The following is a 15,944-nucleotide window of genomic DNA, read 5'->3' as shown; positions in this document are numbered from 1 at the left end:
CCAGGGATATCATCCCTATATGTTGTTCCAGGGATATCATCCCTATATGTTGTCCCAGAGATATCATCCCTATATGTGTCCCAGGGATATCATCCCTATATGTTGTTCCAGGGATATCATCCCTATATGTTGTCCCAGAGATATCATCCCTATATGTTGTCCCAGGGATATCATCCCTATATGTGTCCCAGGGATATCATCCCTATATGTTGTCCCAGAGATATCATCCCTATATGTGTCCCAGGGATATCATCCCTATATGTTGTTCCAGGGATATCATCCCTATATGTGTCCCAGAGATATCATCCCTATATGTGTCCCAGGGATATCATCCCTATATGTTGTTCCAGGGATATCATCATTCTTCTTACCTTCTCATACTTCCCTCTAATGGGCAGTGAGTTCTTTGACACGTCCACCTCAGTTCTGTCTTTGTGGTAGAACTTGATGTGTTCCTCCTCATGTCCATGCTCTCTCTTCATGGACTGCATGCTGGAGAAGATGTCCTTCCTGCTGCTGCCTGGACCGCTACCCGCTTTGGCCTCTTTCCTGGTGCGGATCATTATAAAGCTTTTCATTCAGGCTTCAAGTCAATTGATAACCAATCAAGTCAATTGATAACCTGTTCTCCTGAGCGATAACAGCTTGTTATGAAAATGATTTATATTCGAGTTTGGAAGAAAGGTATTTCACTGTACTGAGGCATGTGACATTAAAACTTGAAACAAATGAAAATGATTTTGATTTCATCGAGCTACAACTTTATATTGTAATAGCCTACTTCCCAAATATGTGAGTCAAAACCTCCTACCAGCTCACTATGTGTGGCACCCACCTGGCAGTAGCACTAACACCACTATGGAATCACAGGTGATGTTATTACCCAAGAGCATCATTAATGCCTTCTATTTGAAACAGACAACTCTTTACCGCTTTCTCTGCACTATGGAATACATAGACTCTCTACTGTAAAACCCATCTGGGTGATGAAACACAGCAGCTATTTTATACCTATCAGAGAGTTCACTAACCTGGTGATGTTGATGAAACATGGCAGCCATTTTGTGCCTATCAGAGAGCTCACTAACCTGGTGATGTTGATGAAACATTGCAGCCATTTTGTGCCTATCAGAGAGCTCACTAACCTGGTGATGTTGATGAAACACGGCAGCCATTTTGTGCCTATCAGAGAGCTCACTAACCTGGTGATGTTGATGAAACACGACAGCCATTTCGTGCCTATCAGAGAGCTCACTAACCTGGTGATGTTGATGAAACATGGCAGCCATTTTGTGCCTATCAGAGAGCTCACTAACCTGGTGATGTTGAGGTAGTTGAGCAACTCTCTCTGGTTGAAGCCTTTCTTTAATAACCTGTTGGTCTGCCTGGGTCCCACCTGGGGCACGGCCCGGCTGCCTTTAGCTGGGGACGCGTCTGGGCGCTCCACTAGGCTGCCTACACTACCCATACTGAACCGGTCCAATAGGGCTGTGGGCCGGATAGGGGTCGAAATGGGATCACGGAATGTCTTGCTGGGGTTGTGGGTCAGAGGAAGGGTTTGGACCGACGTTGCCATTGGTTACAGAACAGGGAACTCTTGAGGTAGAGGAGACAAGAGGAAGAAAGAGGTTTAGAAACAGAGAATGGATATAAACCAACTGTTCTGATTCAGAACCCTGTAAAATATCAGCTTTGCCATCATAAACCATTATCACCATGACAACTTCCTATTCACCTTCTCACTGTACTCTGTAATATCTTATCTGTAATAGCTTATCTCTGTAATATCTTATCTCTGTAATATCTTATCTGTAATATCTTATCTGTAATATCTTATCTCTGTAATATCTCTGTAATATCTTATCTCTGTAATATCTTATCTCTGTAATATCTCTGTAATATCTTATCTCTGTAATATCTTATCTCTTTGGCAATAAACCATCTTAACCAAGACCAAGTTGTTTACAGTATGCCTTCAGCTGTCTGTCTGTCTGTCTGTCTGTCTGTCTGTCTGTCTGTCTGTCTGTCTGTCTGTCTGTCTGTCTGTCTGTCTGTCTGTCTGTCTGTCTGTCTGTCTGTCTGTCTGTCTGTCTGTCTGTCTGTCTGTCTTCCTCTGTTCATCTGATCACTTTAATAAACCATATTAACTTGTAGGTGGTCCCATTCCCTCTGTCTTCCTCAGTATTTCCCCGTAGCCTTTACCCTAGTTACCAGTCTGTTGTTGATGTGCATTCCAGTCATACTCCTCCTGTCCTTTTCCCTGTCTGGCTTCATATCTCCTCTCTCAGAGCGTGACTTGACATGTGGCTCCTCTGTGATCAGCTGTGTGTGTGTGTGTGTGTGTGTGTGTGTGTGTGTGTGTGTGTGTGTGTGTGTGTGTGTGTGTGTGTGTGTGTGTGTGTCGAGGCAGTTTTGTGCAGTCAGTGACCCACCTAAAACCTTTAGAATAAACCCACCTAAGCTGTGATCTATTCTTAATAAATGAGTCCCATAGTGCAAAGCCACACAGCACAACAACCGTATGGTCCAACAACGCTCAACTACTAGCTTATCATAGAGCAACATAAAGAACCAAAACACTTACCTATAGTTATTAACACTTCAAAATCCCAAATAACGCATTAACCTCCTGCCAGAGACGCCTCATGAGAAGTAAACTAAAAGATATGATCACAGATGTAGAGTGTAGTGTGTGTGTAGAGTGTGTGTGAGAGCCTCTTGGGGAAGAGGAGCAGATAACATATGCACCATCAGAAGCCTGTTATGTAACTGTATGTGTGTGTGTATGTGTGTGTGTAGGTGTGTGTGTGTGTGTGTGTGTGTATTCTCCCTCCGTGATGCTACTGACTACAGCAAATCCTAGAGCAGATGTTGATTTAAAATCAGGCAGCAGGGACAGACGAGGATGTTCCTTTATAATCAGGCAGCAGGGACAGACGAGGATGTTCCTTTATAATCAGGCAGCAGGGACAGACGAGGATGTTCCTTTATAATCAGGCAGCAGGGACAGACGAGGATGTTCCTTTATAATCAGGCAGCAGGGACAGACGAGGATGTTCCTTTATAATCAGACAGCAGGGACAGACGAGGATGTTCCTTTATAATCAGACAGCAGGGACGGACGAGGATGTTCCTTTATAATCAGGCAGCAGGGACAGACGAGGATGTTCCTTTATAATCAGGCAGCAGGGACAGACGAGGATGTTCCTTTATAATCAGGCAGCAGGGACAGACGAGGATGTTCCTTTATAATCAGGCAGCAGGGACAGACGAGGATGTTCCTTTATAATCAGGCAGCAGGGACAGACGAGGATGTTCCTTTATAATCAGACAGCAGGGACAGACGAGGATGTTCCTTTATAATCAGGCAGCAGGGACAGACGAGGATGTTCCTTTATAATCAGGCAGCAGGGACGGACGAGGATGTTCCTTTATAATCAGGCAGCAGGGACGGACGAGGATGTTCCTTTATAATCAGGCAGCAGGGACAGACGAGGATGTTCCTTTATAATCAGGCAGCAGGGACAGACGAGGATGTTCCTTTATAATCAGGCAGCAGGGACAGACGAGGATGTTCCTTTATAATCAGGCAGCAGGGACAGACGAGGATGTTCCTTTATAATCAGGCAGCAGGGACAGACGAGGATGTTCCTTTATAATCAGGCAGCAGGGACAGACGAGGATGTTCCTTTATAATCAGGCAGCAGGGACAGACGAGGATGTTCCTTTATAATCAGGCAGCAGGGACAGACGAGGATGTTCCTTTATAATCAGGCAGCAGGGACAGATGAGGATGTTCCTTTATAATCAGGCAGCAGGGACAGACGAGGATGTTCCTTTATAATCAGGGCAGTCCTGTAGTATCTACTTGATTCATTATTCCCCTTCTGCTTTCTTTCAAATAACATGATCCATTCAGTCAGTGCTTCTTATTGACCTAATCTACAGCCAGAACAGTGTAACCTACTACAGCACAATGTGGTTATTCAGTGGTAATGACTATACAGAACAGTGTAACCTACTACAGCACACTGTGGTTATTCAGTGGTAATGACTATACAGAACAGTGTAACCTACTACAGCACACTGTGCTTATTCAGTGGTAATGACTATACAGAACAGTGTAACCTACTACAGCACACTGTGGTTATTCAGTGGTAATGACTATACAGAACAGTGTAACCTACTACAGCACACTGTGGTTATTCAGTGGTAATGACTATACAGAACAGTGTAACCTACTACAGCACACTGTGGTTATTCAGTGGTAATGACTATACAGAACAGTGTAACCTACTACAGCACACTGTGGTTATTCAGTGGTAATGACTATACAGAACAGTGTAACCTACTACAGCACACTGTGGTTATTCAGTGGTAATGACTATACAGAACAGTGTAACCTACTACAGCACACTGTGGTTATTCGGTGGTAATGACTATACAGAACAGTGTAACCTACTACAGCACACTGTGGTTATTCAGTGGTAATGACTATACAGAACAGTGTAACCTACTACAGCACACTGTGGTTATTCAGTGGTAATGACTATACAGAACAGTGTAACCTACTACAGCACACTGTGGTTATTCAGTGGTAATGACTATACAGAACAGTGTAACCTACTACAGCACACTGTGGTTATTCGGTGGTAATGACTATACAGAACAGTGTAACCTACTACAGCACACTGTGGTTATTCAGTGAATGGAGGGAGAGAGAGAGAGAGAGAGAAACAGTAAATGGAGGGAGAGAGAGAAGAGTAAATGGAGGGAGGGAGAAGCTGTGAAATCGCCTCAGACTGAAACTGTTGGAAAAGCCACCAGGTTTAGAATGTCAATACCAAAGTAAGTAATGATCCAAGCCCTGTGCTCGTTGATGGAGTGTGTGTGTGTGTGTGTGTGTGCGTTACTGATGTCTACTGATGCAATAACTTGAGGGGGTAGGTGGTAGGGTAAAAATCATTTTAGGCCTTGGCCACAAATCTTGTGTGGACTGGATAAATGTTCTGTCCAGTTGTTTTCAGTAATTGGCCTCTACTTAATGGGCCTGGGCAAGCCAGGAGGCAAACACAGATTTACAGCCTAGCATAGGCTTCCCAAGGCAGGGTCCTTGACACACACATATTCTCTCTCTCTCTACAACCTGTAGGCTAGTCTGTGTCTGGCCTGAAAAACCAGTTTGTACTGTAACAGAATAGTCCCCTGTCCTCTACTACTGGTATAACACATTTCCTTACAGCTAGTGGACTATTCTTACTGCATTCCCCTGTGTGCTCTCTCTCTCTCTCTCTCTCTCACACACACACACACACACACACACACACACACACACACACACACACACACACACACACACACACACACACACACACACACACACACACACACAGCTTCTAATTAACTTGAAAGGTTAATTGAAAGCTACAACATTGATTTATGTTCATAACAAACTGTGTTGTTTTAGTTTCAAAGGTGTCAACTTTGGCAAACATGAACAGAACATCAAAGTTCAGTTGGTGGGGAGCTATAGGTACAGTGGGGGAAAAAAGTATTTGATCCCCTGCTGATTTTGTACGTTTGCCCACTTATAAAGAAATGATCCGTCTATAATTTTAATGGCAGGTTTATTTGAACAGTGAGAGACAGAATAACAACAAAGAAATCCAGAAAAACGCATGTCAAAAATGTTATAAATTGATTTGCATTTTAATGAGGGAAATAAGTATTTGACCCCCTCTCAATCAGAAAGATTTCTGGCTCCCAGGTAACGAGGAATGGGCTACAAGACCATCGCCAAGCAGCTTGGTGAGAAGGTGACAACATTTGGTGCGATTATTCGCAAATGGAAGAAACAAAAGAACTGTCAATATCCCTCGGCCTGGGGCTCCATGCAAGATCTCACCTCGTGGAGTTGCAATGATCATGAGAACGGTGAGGAATCAGCCCAGAACTACATGGGAGGATCTTGTCAATGATCTCAAGGCAGCTGGGACCATAGTCACCAAAAAAAGTATTGGTACCACACTACGCCGTGAAGGACTGAAATCCTGCAGCGCCCGCAAGGTCCCCCTGCTCAAGAATACGTATACATGCCCGTCTGAAGTTTGCCAATGAACATCTGAACGACTCAGAGGACAACTGGTGAAAGTGTTGTGGTCAGATGAGACCAAAATGGAGCTCTTTGACATCAACTCAACTCGCCGTGTTTGGAGGAGGAGGAATGCTGCCTATGACCCCAAGAACACCATCTCCACCGTCAAACATGGAGGTGGAAACATTATGCTTTGGGGGTGTTTTTCTGCTAAGGGGACAGGACAACTTCACCGCATCAAAGGGACGATGGACGGGCCCATGTACCGTCAAATCTTGGGTGAGAACCTCCTTCCCTCAGCCAGGGCATTGAAAATGTGTATTCCAGCATGACAATGACCCAAAACACACGGCCAAGGCAACAAAGGAGTGACTCAAGAAGAAGCACATTAAGGTCCTGGAGTGGCCTAGCCAGTCTCCAGACCTTAATCCCATAGAAAATCTGTGGACGGAGCTGAAGGTTCGAGTTGCCAAACGTCAGCCTCGAAACCTTAATGACTTGGAGAAGATCTGCAAAGAGGAGTGGGACAAAATCCCTCCTGAGATGTGTGCAAACCTGGTGGCCAACTACAAGAAACGTCTGACCTCTGTGATTGCCAACAAGGGTTTTGCCACCAAGTACTAAGTCATGTTTTGCATAGGGGTCAAATACTTATTTCCCTCATTAAAATGGAAATCAATTTATAACATTTTTGACATGCGTTTTTCTGGATTTTTTTGTTGTTATTCTGTCTCTCACTGTTCAAATAAACCTACTATTAAAATGATAGACTGATCATTTCTTTGTAAGTGGGCAAACGTACAAAATCAGCAGGGGATCAAATACTTTTTCCCCTCACTGTAGATGTAAAAAAAAGTATTATTAGGTTGAGGTTAGACTATGTTCTCTACCAAACAGAGACACACTGCAGTCTGTTGTCTCATTTGGTTGTTACTAGAGGAGAAGATGTTTCAAAGCTGAAAGATTGACATTGAGCCAGCAGCATACCACCCTACATCCCACCACTGGCTTGCCTCTGAAGCTAAGCAGGGTGGATCCTGGTTGGTCCTGGATGGGAAGCGGGCCAGTAGGAGGCCACTTAGAATTTCTCGCATGGAATAGCCTTCATTTCTCAGAACAAGAATAGACTGACGAGTTTCAGAAGAAAGGGCTTTGTTTCTAACCACTTTGAGCCTGTAATCAAACCCACAAATGCTGTTGCTCCAGATACTCAACTAGTCTAAAGAAGGCCAGTTTTATTGCTTCTTTAATCAGGACAACAGTTTTCATCTGTGCTAACATACTTGCAAAATGGTTTCTAATGATCAATTAGCCTTTTAAAATGATACACTTGGATTAGCTAACACAACGTGCCATTGGAACACAGGAGTGATGGTTGCTGATAATGGGCCTCTGTACGCCTATGTAGATATTCCATAAAAAATCAGCCGTTTCCAGCTACAATAGTCATTTACAACATTAACAATGTCTAAACTGTATTTCTGATCAATTTGCTGTTATTTTAATGGACAATTTGTTTTGCTTTTGTTTCAAAATCAAGGACATTTCTAAGTGACCCCAAACTTTTGAATGGTAGTGTATATCTATCCCAAAGCCCCAGGGCAGTGATTGGGGACATTGTCCTGTGTAGCGTGCTGTCTTTCAGATGGGATGTTAAACGGGTGTCCTGACTCTCTGTGGTCGCTAAAGATCCCATGGCACTTATTGTAAGAGTAGGGGTGTTAACCCTGGTGTCCTGGTTAAATTCCCAATCTGGCCCCTATACCATCATGGCCACCTAATCATCCCCAGCTTCCAATTGGCTCATTCATCCCCCTCTACCCTTTAACTATTTCCCAGGTTGTTGCTGTAAATGGGAAAGTGTTCGGTCAACTGACCTGGTTAAATAAATAAAAAGCATTGAAGAACTTTTCATTTCTGTTGGATGTCCACTATGATATAATAACACCTGACTAGGTGTCTCTCTGTGTAAAACCCAGTAAACCACTTATACAGCCACTTGAACTGGGAAAGTCCACCACTACTAGCCAGGTCACTACCGCTGTGTGACACAAGCTGAAGCAGAGTAGAGATCAGACAAATTCCAGAGATGCTTTACACAACACAAGCTCAGGCACGTCCATTACCCACACACACACTCAAAGCCTGGCTTACACACACACTCAAAGCCTGGCTTACACACACACTCAAAGCCTGGCTTACACACACACTCAAAGCCTGGCTTACACACACACACTCAAAGCCTGGATTACACACACACTCAAAGCCTGGCTTACACACACACTCAAAGCCTGGCTTATACAGACACTCAAAGCCTGGCTTACACACACACACTCAAAGCCTGGATTACACACACACTCAAAGCCTGGCTTACACACACACTCAAAGCCTGGCTTATACACACACTCAAAGCCTGGCTTACACACACACAGCTCACAACCTGCAACACACACTCAAAGCCTGGCTTACACACACACTCAAAGCCTGGCACACACACTCAAAGCCTGCTTACCAAAGCCTGGCTACACACACACTCAAAGCCTGGCTTACACACACACCCTCAAAGCCTGGCTTACACACACACTCAAAGCCTGGCTTCACACACACTCAAAGCCTGGCTTACACACACACTCAAAGCCTGGCTTACACACAGACTCAAACCTGGCTTACACACACACTCAAAGCCTGACTTACACACAGACTCAAAGCCTGGCTTACAAAAACACTCAAAGCCTGGCTTACATACACACTCAAAGCCTGGCTTATACACACACTCAAAGCCTGGCTTATACACAGACTCAACGCCTGTGTTTCACACAGACTCAAAGCCTGGCTTACACACAGACTCAAAGCCTGTCTTACACACAGACTCAAAGCCTGGCTTATACACAGACTCAAAGCCTGGCTTACACACAGACTCAAAGCCTGGCTTATATACAGACTCAAAGCCTGGCTTATACACAGACTCAAAGCCTGGCTTATACACAGACTCAAAGCCTGGTTTATACACAGACTCAAAGCCTGGCTTATACACACACTCAAAGCCTGGCTTACACACACACACTCAAAGCCTGGATTACACACACACTCAAAGCCTGGCTTACACACACACTCAAAGCCTGGCTTATACACACACTCAAAGCCTGGCTTACACACACACACTCAAAGCCTGGATTACACACACACTCAAAGCCTGGCTTACACACACACTCAAAGCCTGGCTTATACACACACTCAAAGCCTGGCTTACACACACACTCAAAGCCTGGCTTACACACACACTCAAAGCCTGGCTTATACACACACTCAAAGCCTGGCTTACACACACACTCAAAGCCTGGCTTACACACACACTCAAAGCCTGGCTTACACACACACTCAAAGCCTGGCTTACACACAGACTCAAACCTGGCTTACACACACACTCAAAGCCTGATTTACACACAGACTCAAAGCCTGGCTTACACAAACACTCAAAGCCTGGCTTACATACACACTCAAAGCCTGGCTTATACACACACTCAAAGCCTGGCTTATACACAGACTCAACGCCTGTGTTTCACACAGACTCAAAGCCTGGTTTACACACAGACTCAAAGCCTGTCTTACACACAGACTCAAAGCCTGGCTTATACACAGACTCAAAGCCTGGCTTACACACAGACTCAAAGCCTGGCTTATATACAGGCTCAAAGCCTGGCTTATACACAGACTCAAAGCCTGGCTTACACACAGACTCAAAGCCTGGCTTATACACAGACTCAAAGCCTGGCTTACACACAGACTCAAAGCCTGGCTTACACACAGACTCAAAGCCTGGCTTATACACAGACTCAAAGCCTGGCTTACACACAGACTCAAAGCCTGGCTTACACACAGACTCAAAGCCTTTCTCCCTCTTTCTCTCCCTTCTACAGTACACTGATCAATGTTTGTTTACATTAGTGGGCATACTGTAGCATAGCCTACTTTGTGGGTCACATCTAAACCAGCCCCACACACACTGATATGAAATAAAACCTGTGTTAGCCTAGCTAGAGCCCTGCTGGGTTCGGCTGCTCTGACGTTTTACCTCTCTCTTCCACACAGGCACACGCTGCCAGCCTGCCTGCTGTGAGACACTGAGGGTCAACAGGGGTTTGACTCAGCAAGGCACTCCTCTTTCCCAGCTGTCACTCACAACCTGAGGCAATTACATACTGGAGCTGTAATTAATGACAGTGAATGTCACATTACAGGAGTACATGGAAAACTTCAGCTCTATAAAAATGAGATTTTCCTCTTTGTATATTTGGAAGTATAACTGTTTCTATTGAGAACGTTGTTAGGCATCAGAGTAACATACACATCTACCCTGCATCAGAGTAACATACATATCTACCCTGCTTCAGAGTAACATACATATCTACCCTGCATCAGAGTAACATACACATCTACCCTGCATCAGAGTAACATACACATCTACCCTGCATCAGAGTAACATACACATCTACCCTGCATCAGAGTAACATACACATCTACCCTGCATCAGAGTAACATACACATCTACCCTGCATCAGAGTAACATACACATCTACCCTGCATCAGAGTAACATACATATCTACCCTGCATCAGAGTAACATACATATCTACCCTGCATCAGAGTAACATACACATCTACCCTGCATCAGAGTAACATACACATCTACCCTGCATCAGAGTAACATACACCACTACCCTGCATCAGAGTAACATACATATCTACCCTGCATCAGAGTAACATACACATCTACCCTGCATCAGAGTAACATACACATCTACCCTGCATCAGAGTAACATACACATCTACCCTGCATCAGAGTAACATACACATCTACCCTGCATCAGAGTAACATACACATCTACCCTGCATCAGAGTAACATACACATCTACCCTGCATCAGAGTAACATACACATCTACCCTGCATCAGAGTAACATACACATCTACCCTGCATCAGAGTAACATACACATCTACCCTGCATCAGAGTAACATACACATCTACCCTGCATCAGAGTAACATACACATCTACCCTGCATCAGAGTAACATACACATCTACCCTGCATCAGAGTAACATACACATCTACCCTGCATCAGAGTAACATACACATCTACCCTGCATCAGAGTAACATACACATCTACCCTGCATCAGAGTAACATACACATCTACCCTGCATCAGAGTAACATACATATCTACCCTGCATCAGAGTAACATACACATCTACCCTGCATCAGAGTAACATACACATCTACCCTGCATCAGAGTAACATACACATCTACCCTGCATCAGAGTAACATACACATCTACCCTGCATCAGAGTAACATACACATCTACCCTGCATCAGAGTAACATACACATCTACCCTGCATCAGAGTAACATACACATCTACCCTGCATCAGAGTAACATACACATCTACCCTGCATCAGAGTAACATACATATCTACCCTGCATCAGAGTAACATACACATCTACCCTGCATCAGAGTAACATACACATCTACCCTGCATCAGAGTAACATACACATCTACCCTGCATCAGAGTAACATACACATCTACCCTGCATCAGAGTAACATACACATCTACCCTGCATCAGAGTAACATACATATCTACCCTGCATCAGAGTAACATACACATCTACCCTGCATCAGAGTAACATACACATCTACCCTGCATCAGAGTAACATACATATCTACCCTGCATCAGAGTAACATACACATCTACCCTGCATCAGAGTAACATACATATCTACCCTGCATCAGAGTAACATACACATCTACCCTGCATCAGAGTAACATACATATCTACCCTGCATCAGAGTAACATACACATCTACCCCTGCATCAGAGTAACATACACATCTACCCTGCATCAGAGTAACATACATATCTACCCTGCATCAGAGTAACATACACATCTACCCTGCATCAGAGTAACATACACATCTACCCTGCATCAGAGTAACATACACATCTACCCTGCATCAGAGTAACATACACATCTACCCTGCATCAGAGTAACATACACATCTACCCTGCATCAGAGTAACATACATATCTACCCTGCATCAGAGTAACATACACATCTACCCTGCATCAGAGTAACATACACATCTACCCTGCATCAGAGTAACATACACATCTACCCTGCATCAGAGTAACATACACATCTACCCTGCATCAGAGTAACATACACATCTACCCTGCATCAGAGTAACATACACATCTACCCTGCATCAGAGTAACATACACATCTACCCTGCATCAGAGTAACATACACATCTACCCTGCATCAGAGTAACATACACATCTACCCTGCATCAGAGTAACATACACATCTACCCTGCATCAGAGTAACATACACATCTACCCTGCATCAGAGTAACATACACATCTACCCTGCATCAGAGTAACATACACATCTACCCTGCATCAGAGTAACATACACATCTACCCTGCATCAGAGTAACATACACATCTACCCTGCATCAGAGTAACATACACATCTACCCTGCATCAGAGTAACATACACATCTACCCTGCATCAGAGTAACATACACATCTACCCTGCATCAGAGTAACATACACATCTACCCTGCATCAGAGTAACATACACATCTACCCTGCATCAGAGTAACATACACATCTACCCTGCATCAGAGTAACATACACATCTACCCTGCATCAGAGTAACATACACATCTACCCTGCATCAGAGTAACATACACATCTACCCTGCATCAGAGTAACATACACATCTACCCTGCATCAGAGTAACATACACATCTACCCTGCATCAGAGTAACATACACATCTACCCTGCATCAGAGTAACATACACATCTACCCTGCATCAGAGTAACATACACATCTACCCTGCATCAGAGTAACATACACATCTACCCTGCATCAGAGTAACATACACATCTACCCTGCATCAGAGTAACATACACATCTACCCTGCATCAGAGTAACATACACATCTACCCTGCATCAGAGTAACATACACCACTACCCTGCATCAGAGTAACATACACATCTACCCTGCATCAGAGTAACATACACATCTACCCTGCATCAGAGTAACATACACATCTACCCTGCATCAGAGTAACATACACATCTACCCTGCATCAGAGTAACATACACATCTACCCTGCATCAGAGTAACATACACATCTACCCTGCATCAGAGTAACATACACATCTACCCTGCATCAGAGTAACATACACATCTACCCTGCATCAGAGTAACATACACATCTACCCTGCATCAGAGTAACATACATATCTACCCTGCATCAGAGTAACATACACATCTACCCTGCATCAGAGTAACATACACATCTACCCTGCATCAGAGTAACATACATATCTACCCTGCATCAGAGTAACATACACATCTACCCTGCATCAGAGTAACATACACATCTACCCTGCATCAGAGTAACATACATATCTACCCTGCATCAGAGTAACATACACATCTACCCTGCATCAGAGTAACATACACATCTACCCTGCATCAGAGTAACATACACATCTACCCTGCATCAGAGTAACATACACATCTACCCTGCATCAGAGTAACATACACATCTACCCTGCATCAGAGTAACATACACATCTACCCTGCATCAGAGTAACATACACATCTACCCTGCATCAGAGTAACATACACATCTACCCTGCATCAGAGTAACATACACATCTACCCTGCATCAGAGTAACATACACATCTACCCTGCATCAGAGTAACATACACATCTACCCTGCATCAGAGTAACATACACATCTACCCTGCATCAGAGTAACATACACATCTACCCTGCATCAGAGTAACATACACATCTACCCTGCATCAGAGTAACATACACATCTACCCTGCATCAGAGTAACATACACATCTACCCTGCATCAGAGTAACATACACATCTACCCTGCATCAGAGTAACATACACATCTACCCTGCATCAGAGTAACATACACATCTACCCTGCATCAGAGTAACATACACATCTACCCTGCATCAGAGTAACATACACATCTACCCTGCATCAGAGTAACATACACATCTACCCTGCATCAGAGTAACATACACATCTACCCTGCATCAGAGTAACATACACATCTACCCTGCATCAGAGTAACATACACATCTACCCTGCATCAGAGTAACATACACATCTACCCTGCATCAGAGTAACATACACATCTACCCTGCATCAGAGTAACATACACATCTACCCTGCATCAGAGTAACATACACATCTACCCTGCATCAGAGTAACATACACATCTACCCTGCATCAGAGTAACATACATATCTACCCTGCATCAGAGTAACATACACATCTACCCCTGCATCAGAGTAACATACACATCTACCCTGCATCAGAGTAACATACATATCTACCCTGCATCAGAGTAACATACACATCTACCCCTGCATCAGAGTAACATACACATCTACCCTGCATCAGAGTAACATACACCTCTACCCTGCATCAGAGTAACATACACATCTACCCTGCATCAGAGTAACATACACATCTACCCTGCATCAGAGTAACATACACATCTACCCTGCATCAGAGTAACATACATATCTACCCTGCATCAGAGTAACATACACATCTACCCTGCATCAGAGTAACATACACATCTACCCTGCATCAGAGTAACATACATATCTACCCTGCATCAGAGTTAGTCCCCTCAGATGTAATATGGCCGACAGATGGTTGAGCAGTGTGTAATGGTGTAATGACAGAGTCTGTATACTGGCTGTGTAGCGCTGCAGGGCACAGCAGGAGAGATCAGAACACAGCACTAACCCTCTAATCAGCAGGTTAGTCATTATACAGTAGATGGGAGACATAGAGTGCATCCCAAATGGCACCCTATTACCTAATAGGGCTCTAGTCAAAAGTAGTGCACTATATAGGGAATAGGGTGCCATTTGGGATACAAACAGACATACGTACATACAGTCCATTTACTGAATGTGAAGGATGACATGATAGTCTGGTATGTGTCTGTATCCAACTTGGTCATGTAATAAATAGCCTCTATTGTGTAAGATAGACCCATCATTCTTAATGTGTAATATTGTATTGTCAAATCTATGTAAAATAGAACCCATAATTCTTCATGTGTAATATCATGGTCAGAACAGCCTACTATGTCTTATAGCCTATAATTATAACACAGAAGTCTTTCTATACAGACTCCCCACTGACGTGAACTGTCTGCTTCAATCTAGCTGATAAATGGGCCCAATTCTCCAGATACAGGCTCTATCGCAAGGCTTGTTCAAGTCCACACTGTAACTATTCTGCTGGAGAGATGAGGTGGTACTGGGACTATTTAACTGGAGAGGTGAGGTGGTACTGAATCTATTCTGATGGAGAGATAAGGTGGTACAGGGACTATTCTGATGGTGAGATGAGGTGGTACTGAATCTATTCTGATGGAGAGATGAGGTGGTACAGGGACTATTCTGATGGAGAGATGAGGTGGTGCTGGGACTATTCTGTTGGAGAGATGAGGTGGTACTGGGACTATTCTGATGGAGAGATGAGGTGGTACTGAAACTATTCTGCTGGAGAGGTGAGGTGGTACTGGGACTATTCTGATGGAGAGATGAGGTGGTGCTGAAACTATTCCGCTGGAGAGATGAGGTGGTACTGGGACTATTTAACTGGAGAGATGAGGTGGTACTGGGACTATTCTGTTGGAGAGATGAGGTGGTACTGGGACTATTCTGTTGGAGAGATGAGGTGGTACTGGGACTATTCTGCTGGAGAGATGAGGTGGTACT

At 43.9% G+C, this 15,944-nt stretch overlaps 1 protein-coding gene across 6 annotated transcripts in view; it reads right to left on the bottom strand.

The window, feature by feature from the left end:
• The window catches only part of LOC106604261 (NEDD4-binding protein 3-A), a 66,360-nt gene that overhangs the window by 20,794 nt on the left and 29,622 nt on the right, over positions 1-15,944 (bottom strand). For 5 of the 6 annotated variants that reach the window (XR_006769828.1, XR_006769829.1, XM_045717928.1 and 2 more), the window contains exons 2-3: positions 1,317-1,596; positions 372-549 (exon numbers count right to left, since the gene is read on the bottom strand). The exons of the other annotated variant lie outside the window; for it this stretch is intronic. Coding sequence is in view for 3 of the 5 variants with exons in the window: in XM_045717928.1 (XP_045573884.1) it covers positions 372-549; positions 1,317-1,576 (438 nt within the window). In the remaining 2 variants the exon portion in view is untranslated. The remainder of the gene's footprint in view (positions 1-371; positions 550-1,316; positions 1,597-15,944) is intronic. 6 annotated transcript variants of the gene reach the window in all.

Source organism: Salmo salar, chromosome ssa05 (genome assembly GCF_905237065.1).
Source record: "Salmo salar chromosome ssa05, Ssal_v3.1, whole genome shotgun sequence".
NCBI classification, from domain to species: Eukaryota; Metazoa; Chordata; class Actinopteri; order Salmoniformes; family Salmonidae; genus Salmo; species Salmo salar.
Note: the sequence above shows the minus strand (reverse complement) of the source record. Positions and strands in the feature narration are given on the sequence as shown.